General features: G+C 36.7%; 1 protein-coding gene across 1 annotated transcript in view; it reads right to left on the bottom strand.

Annotated features, from left to right (window-relative positions):
- NRG4 (neuregulin 4) overlaps positions 1–16,147 on the bottom strand; it is a 60,308-nt gene that overhangs the window by 821 nt on the left and 43,340 nt on the right. Inside the window, exons 4-5 of the mRNA XM_037734804.1 lie at positions 10,509–10,655; positions 4,574–4,653 (exon numbers count right to left, since the gene is read on the bottom strand). Coding sequence (XP_037590732.1) covers positions 4,574–4,653; positions 10,509–10,655 — 227 coding nt within the window. The remainder of the gene's footprint in view (positions 1–4,573; positions 4,654–10,508; positions 10,656–16,147) is intronic.

The following is a 16,147-nucleotide window of genomic DNA, read 5'->3' as shown; positions in this document are numbered from 1 at the left end:
CTGGAGTACAGTGGCTCGATCTCAGCTCACTTCAACCTCTGCCTCCTGGGTTCAAGCGATTCTCCTGCCTCAGCCTCCCAAATAGCTGGGATTACAGGTGCCCGCCACCATGCCCAGCTAATTTTTGTATTTTTAGTAGAGATGGAGTTTTGCCATGTTGGCCAGGCTGATCTCGAACTCGTGACCTCAAGGCATGAGCCACTGTGCCTGGCTACCATGATGTATCTTTATTCATCCTTTTACTTTTAACCTCTTTGTGTCTTTATACTTAAAGTATATTTCTTGTAGATAGCATATCACATTAATTTTTTTCAGTTTTATAATCTCTATATTAACTGGGCAATTTAGACTTTTTAGAGGTTGCTCTAGAGTTTCTAGTATATATTTTTGACTTATCACAGTTTCCCTTCAAGTGATAATATACTGCTTGACATTTAGCATAAGAACCTTACAGGGGGGTGTACCTCTTGCTACCTTCCCAATCTTTGTATTTTCTTATTATACGTTTTGCTTTTCTGTATGTTGTAAGTCCCATTCTATGTTGTTAAGCCTTTTCATTAAATTGTCAGTTTCCACATAGTTGTCATTTCCGGTTTATATCCGTATTTCCATCTGATACTGTCCTTTTGCCCGAAGGACTTCCTTTAACATTTACTTAGTGCGGTTCTGGTGATGATAAATTCTTTCAACTTTCATATGCCTGGAGAATCTCTATTTGCCTTCATTTTTTCTAAACAGTTAGTTTACTGATTTTTTATGGCTTTGAGATATAATTCACATACAATTCACTCATTTAAATTGTACGATTCAGTGGCTTTTAGTATATTCAGAGTTGTACAACTATCAGAACAATCAATTTTATAACTCATTCCCAAAAAGCAAGCCCACATCCCTTAAGCCTTCACTCCCCAGTATCCCCCATTTCCTCCAACCCTTGGCAAACATTAATCTACTGTCTGTCTCTATAGATTTGCCTGTTCTGGCATTTCATATAAATGTTGTCATAAAATATGTGTTCCTTTATGACTGGCTTCTTTCACTTCAGCATATTGTTTTCAAAGTCCGTCCATGTTCCAGCATGTATTACTACTTCATTTCCATTTCCTGCCAAATCATATTCCATAGTAGGAATACAGCACATTTTATTTATCCATTTATCAGTTGATGGGCATTTGATTAATTTCTACTTTTTTTGGCTATTATAAATAATGCTGTTGTACTATGAACATCCATGTACATTTTTTTTCACCCTTCCTGAAGTTTGTGGTTTTTTTTAGAGATGGAGTCTTGTTATGTTGCCCAGGCTGGCCTCAAAGTCCTGGGTTCAAGTGATCCTCCACCTCAGCCTCCTCATAGCGGGGAATATAACACTATGCGGCACGCTCAGTTATCTTCCTGCTGGCTAATGATGATTGTCTTTTCATGGGATTACTAGTCATTTGCACATATTATTTGGAGAACTCTTCCAATCCTTTGCTCATTTCTTAAATGAGTTAAATTGTAAATCTTATTTATATATTCGAATACATATTTGTATTTCAAATTGTATGTATGAGAGGTCTTATACGTATGATTTAAAAAATTTTTTCTCTTAGAAGTAGATTGTCTTTTCACTTTTCTTGAAGGTATCCTTTGAAGCACAAAAGTTTTTTTGTTTTTAATGTTAATGAATCCAGTTTATGCATTTTTCTTTTTTGCTTGTCTTTTTAGGATATCTCAGAATCCACTGCCTAATCCAAGGTCATGAGGATTTACACCTGTGTTTTCTATTAAGAGTTATATGGTTTTAGCTCTTATGTTTCGATCTTTGATCCATTTTGAGTGAATTTTTATATATGGTATGAAGTAGGAGTTTAAATCCATTCTTTTGTGAGTGGATCCAGCACTATTTGTTGAAAAGATTATTATTACCCCCCACTGAATTGTCTTGCACCCTTTAAAAATGCATTTACTGTAAATGTAAGGTGGCACATCTGAACTCCCAATTGAATTTCACTCATCTATATGTTTATCCTTACGCCAGTACTACACTGATTACTGCAGCTTCATAGTAAGTTTAGGAATTAGGACGTGTGAAAAGAAATAGGCAAAACTTTGTTCATCTTTTCCAAGATTGATTTGCCTGTTTTGCCTGTGTTTGAAACATATTTTTGCTGATGCAGAATTAGAGGTTTACCTTTTAAAATACATTATATATGTCGCTCTGCTCTTTTAAGGTGTGTTATTCTGAAAAATGCTCGCTGAAATCCTTAGCTTTGTTTCTCTGTCTGGAATGTGTCTTTTCCTAGCTGCCTTTAAGACTTCATCACTGGTTCTGAGCAACTTGGTTATGATATGTCTTGGTGTATTACTCTGTCGCTGGAGTGCAGTGGCGCAGTCTCAGCTCACTGCAACCTTGATCTCCCGGGCTCAAGCGATTCTCCTACCTCCCAAGTAGCTGGGACTACAGATAGACTCCATCATGCCCAGCTAATTTTGTTTCTTTTTTGTAGAAATGAGATCTCACTATGTTTCCCAGGCTGGTCTCAAACTCCTTCCTTCAAGTGATCCTCCTGCCTCAGCCTCCCAAAATGCTGGGATTACAGGTGTGAGTCAGAGTGCCAGACCTTGGGGGAACTTCTTATATGTGTGAATTGATTGTTTTTATTAAATCTAGAAAAATTTTTGACTCTTATTTCTTCAAATATTTGTTCTTTTCCCTTTTCTCTCTTATCTCCTTCAGGGACTCCAATTAAGCCAATATTATGTCACCTGCAGTTGTCACACAGCTCACTGATGGTCTTTTCATTTAAAAATTTTCTTTCTGTGTTTTTTCATAGTTTATATTGCTACATCTTAAAGTTCACCAATATTTTCTATGGTAGGTAATACCATTTTCTATGGTGTGGTATTAACAAATACCATCCAGTGTTTTTTTGTTTTGTTTTTTGTTTTGTGTGTGTGTGTTTATCCCAGACACTAGTTTTCATCTCTGGAAGTTCGACTTGGACCCTTTAAAAAATACATCTTCCATGTTTCTACTTAACTTATGAATCTATGTAATACATTTATAATAACTGTACTTGCCTGGCATTTCTAACATCAGTTTCAATTTCTTTTTTTTTTTTTTGAGATGGAGTCTTGCTCTGTCGCCCAGGCTGGAGTGCAGTGGCGCAATCTCGGCTCACTGCAACCTCTGCCTCCCTAGTTCAATCAATTCTTCTGCCTCAGCTCCAGAGTAGCTGGGATTACAGGCACCCCCCACTGGCTAATTTTTTTTTTTTTTTTTTTGTATTTTAGTAGAGATGGGGTTTCACCATGTTGGCCAGGCTGTTTAGAACTCCTGACCTCAAGTGATCCACCTGCCTCGGCCTCCCAAAGTGTTGGGATTATAGGCATGAGCCACTATGCCCCGCCTTCAGTTTCTTAATATTTCTCATTTTGAGCACATTTGCTCCTTCTTTGGAGGTTGGTTATTTTATTGGATGTGAAACATTATTAATTTCATCTGTCGGGTACTAGCTGTTTTTAGCATTGTTGCGATTTGACCTGGGATGTAGTTATTTGGAAACAATCTGATACTGTCAGCTCATGCTTTTACAGTTTAGTAGGCAGGACTGGAGCAGTGCTTCACCTAGGGCTAGTTATTCCCCACTATCAGGGAGACACCTTTCTGTGTACTCTACCCAGTGCCCCATGAATAGTGAGCTTCTCAGTCTCGGTGGGAACAAGCACATTTCCTGGCCCTTGTGAATACTGGGCACCTCTCATCCTTTCGGGTGATTTTTTTTCCACACCCTCAAGTATTTTCCTCCCACACATGCCCTGGTTAGTATTCAGCTGAATCCTTGAACTGAAGGTCTCTGGAGTTCTCTCTTCATACAGCTCTCTTTTTTCCAGGACTCTCTTCAGTACAATATAGTCACCGTGATCTTTTCCGACTCTCTGCTCCATCAACTCACAGTCTGCCAGACTCAGCCTGGGGTTCGCCGCCTTGCACAAAAGCCTGGAAACACTCTCCAGCCAGTAATCCAAGGCAATCATTGGCTCACCTAGTCTGTTTTCCATCTCTCAGGGCTCCTGGTTCCTTTGCTGCCTGATAGCAATGTCTTCAAAACCACTGCTTCGTATATTTTGTCCATGTTTTGTTGTTTTAAGTAGTAGGAAATAAATCCAATGCCTGTTACTCCATCTTGGCCAGAAGTCTCAAGACAATTTTAAACATCAATTTGTCTACAAGTTTTCCAAAGATTTGCTGATCTTTACAGGTGGAACTCTTCCTCCTCCCCATATGCTAGCTCATTTCAAAATATTCCTGAGAAACTGCTACCTTCTGTCTGTGTGGCACATTAGAGCTAACATCAGAATTTCACATATTGAGATAACATTGTTTTGTTTGGGGAAAAATGTGATTTATGTCATACTGATAATAAGTTCATTTTTATGTGAAAAAGGGTATCTGGCAAAAAAAAAAATAGAAAAATTTTAGGATCAACCTTTTTCTTCTGGATAGATCTAAATCCACATCCCTACAGGTAACAACAACAGTCTCATCTAAGGTTTTCAAATAAGCATTCGTTTTGAGTTTACTCACTGTGGTGGGCGCTGGTCCTGCTCATCTCCACAAGGCTGATATCATACTGGACTGAACCTGCTCTCTGAAATGGGCCCTTCCTGACAATAAAGAGGAAAGAAACACAAAAATGGAAAATGAGTAATAGGAAAAGCATGTAAGAAGACCTAGAAAGAACGTTTTTTTTTTTTTTTTTTTAATTTCTCTTTTTTTCCCCCTTTTTACAACACATCATGGTATTCAAATGAAAGTATAACTTGACTATCTGAAGGTTCATTTTCCTTCCACAACTACCTGACATTGTCAGGGCTACTTTAAAACTGTTCCCCATTATTTAACAAATCCATTAGTACACACAGGTCATCTGTGGGGACTTCAGATGCTGATGACCTGGACTTTTTAAGACAGCAGCAAAGCTGTTGTATCTTAGTGTTATTTTTGTGCCCTTTTTAAAAAGGTTAGCTTTATCAGTTGGGACTCTTATGTGACATGGGGTGGCTTTAGTCAGTTATTCTAGTAATGGCATTTTAAAAAGACATTTTGGACATTTTCAAGGTAACAGTACATCAGGTTTTTCAGTCATTTGATCAATTAATATATGTTATAATTTATGTGATGATTTGGGAATGTACAGCGATTTCATTTTTTCAATATGTCTTTTTTTTTTTTAAAGCCAGTCAAATTTAGCAGTGGGGCATTGTATACCAACTTTAGTGACACTAATGTTAATAAGTTCTGATAGCCCACTACCATTGGACCAGCCTCAATATGTCTATATGCAATTTTAGCTGAGATCAATGAAAATGAATTCAGAACCACTTTTACCACTGCAAAATGGTATGTATTTTCTAAAAGCATACTGGCTTCTATTCCTGAAACACTACTGATTCTAGCCCAGATTTTAGCATTAGTGGGGTATCATTTTGGACCTCATTCAGTGATGGCACTAATTACTCACTAAAGTTCAAAAGGCCCTCAGTTTAAAGCAATTTCAACCACTAATGGACCGAAAACTATGACAGAAAACAATTTCATTCTTGAAAGCACCACATTTTCAAGAGAGAAATACATTTCACATGGTCACTACAGAACAGCCTAGATCTTATGTCATGCTTTCTATTTATCCTGTTTTCTAATTTTTAATTTTCCTTTTTATGTATTTTTAACTAATTGGTTATTTTTAATTCAATGTTTGTCATTCTGCTAATTTGGAAATCATACACTTTGATTTTCTGTTATGTGTTTCCCTAGACATTTTAATATTCATGGTAAAATATCAAGGTCAAAATTACCTCATATAGTTATCCTCCCCTACATAAAGACCTTAGTACACTTTAGTTACAATCCTTTCAACTTGTTTGCTATCATGCATTTTAACTCCTTTTTAAAAATACATAGGACAATTTTATTGTTACAATTTATACAATATTTGATTTACTCACATATTAATAGCTTTCTCTGTTCTTTCTTGCATTTCACACAAGCCATATAGGATCAACTTCCTTTTCCCTGACATATATCCTTCAGGCAGAAGGTTTACTCAGGGATAACGCTCTCAAATTTTGCTTACCAAAAGTTATCTTCATCTTACCCTCATTCCTCAGAGATGTTTTCACTGCCACAGAAATTTGGTGTTGATAACTGTTTTCTCTCAGTGTATTGAAAATATCACTGCTCTGTGTTCTAGATTTACTTCTTTCTGACTGAGAAGTCAAGCTTTTGGTTTAATTATAGCATTTTTTATGATAATCTGCCATTCTTTTCTACTTTTGTGATGTTCTCTTTAGAATTGGTGTTTTACAATTTCTCTGTTTCACCACATGTAAATTTATTTTCATTTGTCCTGCTTGAGATTTGTTAGGCTTCTAACATCTGTGGGTAACTTTCATCAGTTCTGAAAAGGTCTCTTTTTCAAATGCTGCTTCTGCCCCAGTCTCTCTTTTCTTCTGAAATTCCAATTAAGCATAAGTTAGACACATACGCTCTGGTCACTATGCTTCTTGACTTCTCTTCAGTATTTTCCATTTCTTTTTCTCTGAGGATTGCCCTCTGGGTAATTTTTCCTATTTTCCAATTAATTACTTATTTTATTGTGTTTGATCTGCTGTTTAAAGACATACATTAAATTTTAAAAATTTATTGAACTAAGATATGTACTGAATTTTAAAAAAATATATTTGATTTGTGGGAGATCTGTTTGGGTCTTTGCCAAATTTGCTTATTTCTAAGCCTCTCATTTTTTGATACATATTAAACATATTTATGTCATGTGTCTGATTCTTCCAATAAATACATATTTCTGAATATCTGGTCCTACTACCTATTGTTCCTGCTAGTTCTAATTAATTGAGCCTCTTTTCTTCTATGTTTGGTAATCATTTCATAATGTGAGGCACTTTTTTTTTTTTTTTTTTTTTTTTTTTTTTGAGACGGAGTTTCGCTCTTGTTACCCAGGCTGGAGTGCAATGGCGCGATCTCAGCTCACCGCAACCTCTGCCTCCTGGGTCCAGGCAATTCTCCTGGTGAGGCACTTTTTAAGGTAGAGGATGAGGGTAGGCTTTTCAAGAATTGATTCGTATTTGTTTCTGGTCAACCACCTGAAGACATTACCAGCCTGGATTATTTTATATCCTTAGCTTTTTACCCCCAGACATTCAGATAGTGTGAATTCAGGATAGAGACCCACATAATGTTTGTGATTGGAGGTTTCTTTTCTCTTTTCTCTTGTATTCAGCACCACTTCATTCATATATATATATATATATATATATATATATATATACACACACTCTTTTCCTTCTATTATACTTACACTTTCTACTCAAAAGGTATTGTTTAACCTGCTATAGTGTACTTCAGACTAGAAGTATTTCTAAGTTCTGGCTCAAGTCTGCAGAGCAGCTATGGCTTAGAAGGACTCTTTTCTGAAACTTTGCTGCTCTGGGGCATTGAACGCCTGTGTGTACAATATACTGTGCCCTTCACAAACTCAATGGTTGGCAAAGGAAATTTCATTTTGGGGCAACTACAACAATATGAAAGTTCCATTAATTAATTAATTAATTAATTTTTTTGAGACAGGCTCTTGTTCCCTCACCCAGGATGGAGTGCAGTAGTGCAATCATAGCTTACTGCAGCCTCTCATTCCTGGCTTCAACTGATCTTCCCATCTCAGCCTCTCAGGCAACTAGGACTACATGCATGTGTTACCACACCTGGATAATTAAAAAAATAATTTTTTTTTACAGATGGGATCTCGCTATGTTGTCCAGGCTCAACTTAAACTCCTGGTCTCAAACTCCTGGTCTCAAGTGGTCCTCCCACCTTGGCAGGATTCCAGGCATGAGCCACTACACCTGGCCCAAGTTCTATGGATTTAGTATCACACAAATCACTCTCAACAATTCCCAGCAGAATAGTAGATATTCTTATAAATTTTTTGGTTGCTATGTTAGATATGTATTTCTGGCTTTTTACCATATGGGCATAGGGTTGAATTGCATTTCCTGATACTCAGATATATTATATGTAAATAATATATATACACATATAAATATATAAATAAATATTATCTATTTAATCTATCTATATAAAATAAGAGAGCAATCTTGTTCTCTTGCCCAGGTTGGACTGCAATGGCATAATCACAGCTCACTGTATCTCAGACTCCTGGGCTTGGGGGATCCTCCTGCTTCAGCTTCCCGAGTAACTGGGACTACAGATGTGTGCCATCATACCCAGCTAATTTTTTTTTTTATTCTTCATTTTGTAGAGACAGGGTCTTGACAGCTCGCCCAGGCAGGTCTCAAACTCCTGGGCTCAGGCAACCCTCCCACTTGGGAATACAGGCATGAGCCACCATGTCCAGCCACCTCTTATAATTGAGGAGGACCATGAAACTCCTGGCTAATGAATTATGTCAGAAGTGACGTGTGTCACTTCTGGGACAGATCATTTCAATTTAAGCGTGAGACATTCCAGAGCTTTCGTTTCCCTTTGACAAGCAGCAGCACTCAAGATGGGGTTGCTCCAACGGTTTGAGTCCTTAAGTGACTATGATTAGCAAAGCCCTGCTTGCCAATCCATACTAATTACCTACAATAAGTGAGAAATAGTCTTCTGTTTATTAAGTCACTAAACTATTAGGGTTGGTAGTTACTGTAGCCAAACCTAGACTATCCTGACATATTAATGACAATGAATTAAACATAATTCATTATCCAATCAATAACAGATGGAAACTATATCTCCAAATTGGCACCAGAGTGATTAATAAGGGAAGTAGATATTGGTCTTCCCCTTAGCATATTAGACTGACAAAATGTTTAGGGGGATAGAATAAGAATAGATCATTATTCAGCTTTCCAAACACTGATACATTTAAACTCAAGCATAAACCTAATTCCAAAGATGGGTCTTCTGGTTATCTACTTATGCATAACATACTTCTCCAAACTTGGGGGATAAAACAACTTTATCTCATGATTTTGTGGGTTGACAGCTGGCTATCTTTTACTTGGGTTCTCTGTGTGGTTGCAGTAAACTGGCAGTTAAGTCAGGAGTCAACTAAAGGTTCCAATGAGCTGAATGTCTGGGATGGCTCATTAAAAAGGCTGGTTGATGCTGGCTGTTGGCTGGAAGTTCACTTGGGGCTGGTTCTTCCTGCTGTTTCGGCTTCTTACAACGTGGTGGCTAATTCTGTGAGGGAGCATCCCAAGTATGAGCGGCAAGAGATGGAAACTTCCACGACATGTAAAGGCGATTTCCTTAATTGGAACAGTATCATTTCCACAATATTTTATGATCAAGGCAGTCATAGTGTCTGCCCAGATTCAAGGATTCTGTAGCAATAAACTCTACCTCTTGTTGATGAGTGTCAAGGTCACACTGCAGAAGAGTATGTGGGAATAAGAGATGTCCTGTGGCGATCCCTGGGAAATGCAGTCTGATATAGCAGGCTTGTATTTAAATTTTTGTATCTGAAGTAGTCAGATGCTAAAATTATGAGAAACTCGATTGCATTGCTAAAATGATATGTTTTGGAATAAACTATTTAATGCCACATATTTAAAAAAAACCCAGTTTCCTCAACTTTTAATTATTCCTTGATGTAAAGTAGTTAAGAAATCAGGATCTAACAAGATACTATTTTACCTACATGTTACCTTTCTTAGTATATAAACTTCTCAAGCCCACTTGCATCTCTTTTATGATTACCTTCACCTCCATTTTCACAAGTATCTATGATAGAATACAGTGTGAGTTTAATAAATATTAACGATGAATTATGCCACATGACCCCTAAACTTACTAAATTCTGTATTTCCTTACTTTCACAAAATTTCAAAAACAATTGAAGATCAAAACGAATGAAAGTAATCTTCGGTGCATATAATTGCTTTATGCAAGTAGTTTTTTCTTTTGTCTCCCTTGTGAGTTACCAGTTTCCCCAAATTAATTGCCTATTTATTTGTCTAGCTCTCGAAATTGATTTAAATATCTCTAAAGTTAGGAAACATGTCTACTTTGTCAATTATTGTATTCTTTATGCCTAGCACACAGTAGGCACTAAACAGCTGGCCCTGCACATTAACCATGTCTAAGCTAACATGTACAGTATTGCATAAGTGTTCCTTTTTTTTCACATACAAAATTTACTTTAAATACAACTAACCCAAATGTTTAGTTGCTTTTGGTATATTTGCTATAGTGAGTATGGCTCTACCTTAGTAGTTCAGATAAGTTAAATATTGACAACAGTAACAAAGAACAAATTGAGACTGCCTATTGAGACGCTTTCAAAAATGATGTTAAGAACAAAATCTATATTAAAGAGACAACTAAACATAATACAGTATCTGGAAAAATATCTAGAACTAAAGGGCATATTGATTCTTTAGTGGAATAACTACTTTATGCATTACTTTTCACAAAAGCATGTTTCTATTTTGGTTACCTGCAAAGGAAGTAGAAGGCTCCAATGATAAGTGTTGCTAGGGCTGCCACTGCCATGAAAGCTGCAAACAGGTCACTTTTAGTTTGGATGCTGGAGCTTAGGAGAAAAACCTCTTCACAACGAGCTCCTGTATAGTTTTCAATGCACCTACAGAATAAAATTTTAGATAAAGAATTGCATTCTGTGTTTCATTAGTTAGTTTGGAAGGAAAATGGTTTCCAGCTAATGTAAAAAAAATGAGACTAATTTTCAGATTGTGAACATGGAATAGACATGCTCTCCTATAATGTTCACAGAGCTATAGTTACAATAAAACAAATGTGAATTTGTTACAATAAAACACATTTTCACTATCTTCTTTTTCCAGTTTTCTAATTGCTTAGGAACTCCAGAGAAATTATATTCAGTGTTTTTACCTTCTAGATTTTCAATGATATAATTGTCCATACTTTATCAAAAACTTACTTTTTGTTGTGTCTGGTATAGACAATGATCTAAATGCATTTTTCCTTAAAATTGCTAACTGGTTATTACAACCCCATTTTAAAATAATCAGTTCATTACCCACTTTAACAGTGCCTCTTTTAACATAGTCAGATTTATGTCAATAACAGCATTTATTTCTATTTGTCTTCAATGATCTACACATCTCATCTGGGGCCTTTGCCATACTGCGTCAATACTGTTACTTTATAGTATGTTTAAATATCTGGTAGTTCTACTCCTTATCTTATTACTTTTGTCTATAGAATTTTAAAAATATTCTCTACTGCCAACCAAATATTTTATGGCTAATTACTTGTAGATCTCTAAAACTGTATTAACAAAGAACCATAAGATTTGATATTACCAGTCATTCCTTTTTCCTTGTTAATATGTTCAAAGGACTATAAAACACAGAGATTGACATAAGTTAACGAAAATGACACTGGCACCAGATCAATTTCAACATTTTATAGTAGCATTTAAAATAAAAAACACTTATTAGCTAATAATTATAAAGCAACCCAAAAAGTTATGGAGTCAAGTTGGACCACACTATACTCAGCAATAATTCTGTGTAAAAAAGTGTGGGTGTGTGTAAAACCAATTTGTTTTAACATTATTTTGTCAAAAATAGAAAGGTTGATTCTACTAAATTAATTCTCTTCCTATTCCTTTCCAGTTAAGGTAGGTATTTAGAAATTTTACCTCTGTTTCTCCCACCTTAGACTAATAAGGATACAGGCCTAGAAAATCAACATGTGAACTAACTACTAGCTTTGACAACTAATGTGATAGAGTAATAAAGCAGTATACAAATAAATAAGAGAAAAGAACATCAAGATAAAGCACAAAGGATCAATTTTAGTTAGATGAGCATATGAAAGATGTTTCATGAACTTCAAGTCCTACTCAGTGTGAGGCAGTGATGTGACTGGTAATAGCTTCCAGGGGAGCTATTAGTTAAGCAAACGGCAGCCTAGATTCTCTTAAACTACCATAAAGATAAGACTGAGGAGACATAGGGAAAGTAAGGATAGGAGATCAGTGGTAAACTTAAATGAAAGTAAAAATATTTTGGAGGGCCAGGAACAATGGCTCACACCTCTATTCCCAGCACTTTGGGAGGTTGAGGAGAGAGGATCACTTGGGGCCAGGAGTTCAAGATCACTCTGGGCAGCACAGCGAGACCCTGTCTTTACAAAAAATTGAAAAATTAACCAGGCATGGTGTTACCTGCCTATAGTCCCCGCTACTCTGGAGGCTGAGGTGGGAAGATCACTTGAGCTCAGGAGTTCAAGGTGGCAGTGAGCTATGGTCATGCCACTGCAGTCCAGCCTGGGTGACAGAGCAAGACCCTGTCTCAAAATAAATAAGTAAATACATGAGGTGGAAATCACAATTATATTAATTTTAAATATAAATTACCAAATTTTCCATAGCTTAGGTCAGTTAAATAAGCTGAGGAGAAAGAAGATTAGATGAAAATAATTTGTTTCTTTCTCTTCTAGCTCCAATTCCTGCTTCCCCAAAGGGAAATGGAACACACACACACACACACACACACTATGGAACACACACACACACACACACACAATAGGAAGTCGACATAGAGACCGTCTTCACAATCTATCCATGTGCCATCACAAAATAAACAAAGAAGGAAAGGGGCAGCATTCCACACAGTAGAAGAACTGATACTAAACTTAGTTTTCAAAAGTATCTTTAACAAAAATAAAATAAAAACCCTTCTATAATTCCCCTATTTTTTAAAAAATATAATTCAGTAGGTAACAATTATTTGCGACTGCTAAAGGTTTTTTAAGGAAAAATTTTAGCCATGAGAGCAATTCCTGTATACTTTTAAAATAACTCTCAAGTTTTTAAATAATGTTAAAGATGGGGTTCAGTTTCCATCCTAGAAAAAATAACCAGAGCCATAGATAATCCTGAAATGAGACAGTATAATTATTTTTGATAAGGCAGATCTCTTTTAAAAGCTACAAACTCATTACGCAGATTTCTTAAGGCTGAGTTTAAGTAAGATTGAAATTCAGGCCAGGCATGGTGGCTCATGCCTGTAATCCCAGCACTTTGGGAGGCTGAGGCGGGAGGATGGTTTGAGCCCAGGAGTTTGAGACCAGCCTGGGCAACATGGTGAGACCCCATCTCAACAAAAAATAACAAAAATTAGTCAGGCTGGTGGTGCATGCCTGTGGTCCCAGCTACTCAGGAGGCTGAGGTGGGAGAATCACTTGAACCCAGGTCAAGGCTAGTGAACCGTGCGTGATTGCACCACTGAACTCCAGCTGAAACGACAGTGAGATGCTATTTCGAATAAAAAAAGAAAAAAAGTCAAAGAAAAAAAAATAAGTCAGCTTATATCACTAACCATAAATGTTTTACCTGGACAATAAATACTTTGATTTGGAAGGAGTCAGGGGAATGGTGTAAATACAAGTTTGTATTCAGGTCAGGGTTTATGCAAATAGAAAAAGGCATACAAAGTAAACTAAGCAACACTAGGTTGTTCTGTTGTCTTACAGCTGGAATAATGCAAACACGTGTTCTTGTGGGAAAGCAGAAACCTGATGGTAACTTTAAGCAAATCAAAGAATAAACAATCTTATCATTGTTAAGTCAAACCAGAATCTAGGGAAAGGCAAAGACAAATTTAAATATTACATTACTATCTAGGAAGTAGGATTGGCTAACCTAAAAATGAATTTTTAAATTTCAGTTATTTACCAAACAAAAAGTAAACACTGCCTACCAGTGACTGTGTAGAAGGATTCTACTTTTAAAGCTGTAGCTCATTTATGAAAATGTTATAACCTCAGTGATGACACAATTATCAAATTCCAGGCAAAGAATTAATCGACTCCTCCAAAAGTAAGTAAGGGTGGATTAGGCAGACATAGACAGCTCGTAGTGCTAGCACAGCATGGACACAAAACGCAAAGAGGCCATGTTGCACAGCATTTACACGGAACAGCGTAGCTCTCAGTCTTTATGTAAGTAACTCTCTTGCTAAATTATTTCTGGACCTTACTTCTGCACAGACTGCCAAGTAGCAAACAGTTGTGCCACCGAATGAGGTGAATACCGAGCAATAAGGGATCACGCGTGTTTTCCTGGAATTGAAGACGGATGCTGGAACAGGTACAAATGCTCTACCAGGTGAGAAATCCCAAAATTCAGATTCCAAGTTACACAAATTGGTTTTCTGGCTGAATACCACCAATTATCTGCCCCCCAACACAGAAGCTACATCTGCTACATTGACATAAAATAAATTCATTCGATTCTGTGGCATTCAAGGAAGTTGTTACAACATAGGAGACCTTTCACATGAATAAAAGAACTAAGTTTTCAGTCATGTAAACAAATAGAGTGCCATTTAGCTTGAAGAAAGATTATTGGACCGTGAACTGGAAAAAACTGGTTTCTTCACCCTATTTCCATGCTTGTTGGCTATGTGATCTTGGGCCAGTTATTTAAGACTCTGTAAATCAAAATAACACCATGTACATCTCATAGGGCTATCGTCAGAATCAAGTAAGAATCTCTAAAAGTGCTTTGAACACTGAAACACCCTACAGAAGTGTGTTTACAAGGAATAAAATACCTAAGAAAAATTATAACTAGAAAGGGTTAAGAGCATGGTGATCAATAAATGTGCTATTATTAAATATTTCTCAGGAAAAAACCCATGTTTGCAATATTATCAAAGACTTCACTAACCAAAGGGAGATGCAATGTCAGCGCCACTTCACTTGGGCTGGTCTGTCCTGGAAAGAGAAAGTCTAATACTGGCATATGTCAAAGCTGGCTTCCAGGAACCTGATACTCTGTGTCAACCAAAGTTCAATTTGAAAATCATGGAGAATGGAAAAAAACAAATCAAAAATAAAGCTATTAGAAGTGTTCCAGAAAACAACGTGGACTTGCATCCCTTTAATAAGTCCACAGCCATGTAAGATCACACAAATGTAGCCAAAATCCTATGAAACCCTTACCAGATATTTATAGGCCAAGAAACGATGAGAGAAGACTAGCTTGTGACCTTTGTGTCTCCTATTAGCTAGCGCTATAAATGTAACTTCATTAAAGTCTTTATTGGATTCTTAATAATGTGTAGAGATATTTAGCTAACATTCAACCTCAGAAAATTTTTATTGTTTAATGTCACATTTATAAGACATTAGCACCATTAAAAACTGACTGTTATTAGTACATCAAATGTACTTAATTAGTAAATCAGTAAATTTAAGTCCAGTTAGGAAGCAAATCTTAGATTCTCTTTTTTTTTTTGAGATGGAGTCTCACTTTTGTCACCCAGGCTAGAGTGCAATGGCACGATCTCAGCTCACTGCAACCTCCGCCTCCCAGGTTCAAGCAATTCTCTTGCCTCAGCCTCCGGAGTAGCTGGGAACTCAGCCATGCACCACCCTGCCCTGCTAATTTTTGTATTTTTAGTAGAGACAGGGTTTCACCATGTTAGCCAGGCTGGTCTCGAACTCTTGACCTCAAGTTATCCACCCACCTTGGCCTCCCAAAGTTCTGGGATTACAGGTGTGAGTCACCGTACCCAGCAGCAAAATCTTAGATTCTTTTAAGATTGACTGTTACCCAGATAATTTATATGCTGAGATGAACTACACATTGTATCTAAATGAACTACATGTTGGATATAAATAAGTCTTCATAGAGAATAATCTGTATTTGTCACTAGGTAGGATGTTGTTTATAATTTCATTGTGAAGTACTACAATTTCTTAGCTTAAGTAAGTCACTGAAAATCTGAAACATTTTTATTTACTAAAACTAAGGTGCAGGGAATGAAGAAGCATGTGGACAAATGGTAAGAGTAAGCAACAGTAGTGTAAAAACATGACCCTCATTACTGAGTGTGTACCTTCGCTAGTCTTCTCCAATGGAAATACCCATAGAATGCTGGTTGGGTCATGAGAGTACTAATATAATTTGTTGATTTTCTTAATGTCTTCTTTCTCTATATTAACAAAATAAGTGATTCAAGTCTTTACTCTGCCTATTTTGCTGGCCTCAAAAAATGATCAGAAAGGAAATCTAAAACTGATCTTAAAAATGAAGTCTAAGGCTAGGTATGGTGGCTCTCACCTGTAATCCCAGCA

Source organism: Cebus imitator, unplaced genomic scaffold, assembly GCF_001604975.1.
Source record: "Cebus imitator isolate Cc_AM_T3 unplaced genomic scaffold, Cebus_imitator-1.0 Scaffold664, whole genome shotgun sequence".
NCBI classification, from domain to species: Eukaryota; Metazoa; Chordata; class Mammalia; order Primates; family Cebidae; genus Cebus; species Cebus imitator.
Note: the sequence above shows the minus strand (reverse complement) of the source record. Positions and strands in the feature narration are given on the sequence as shown.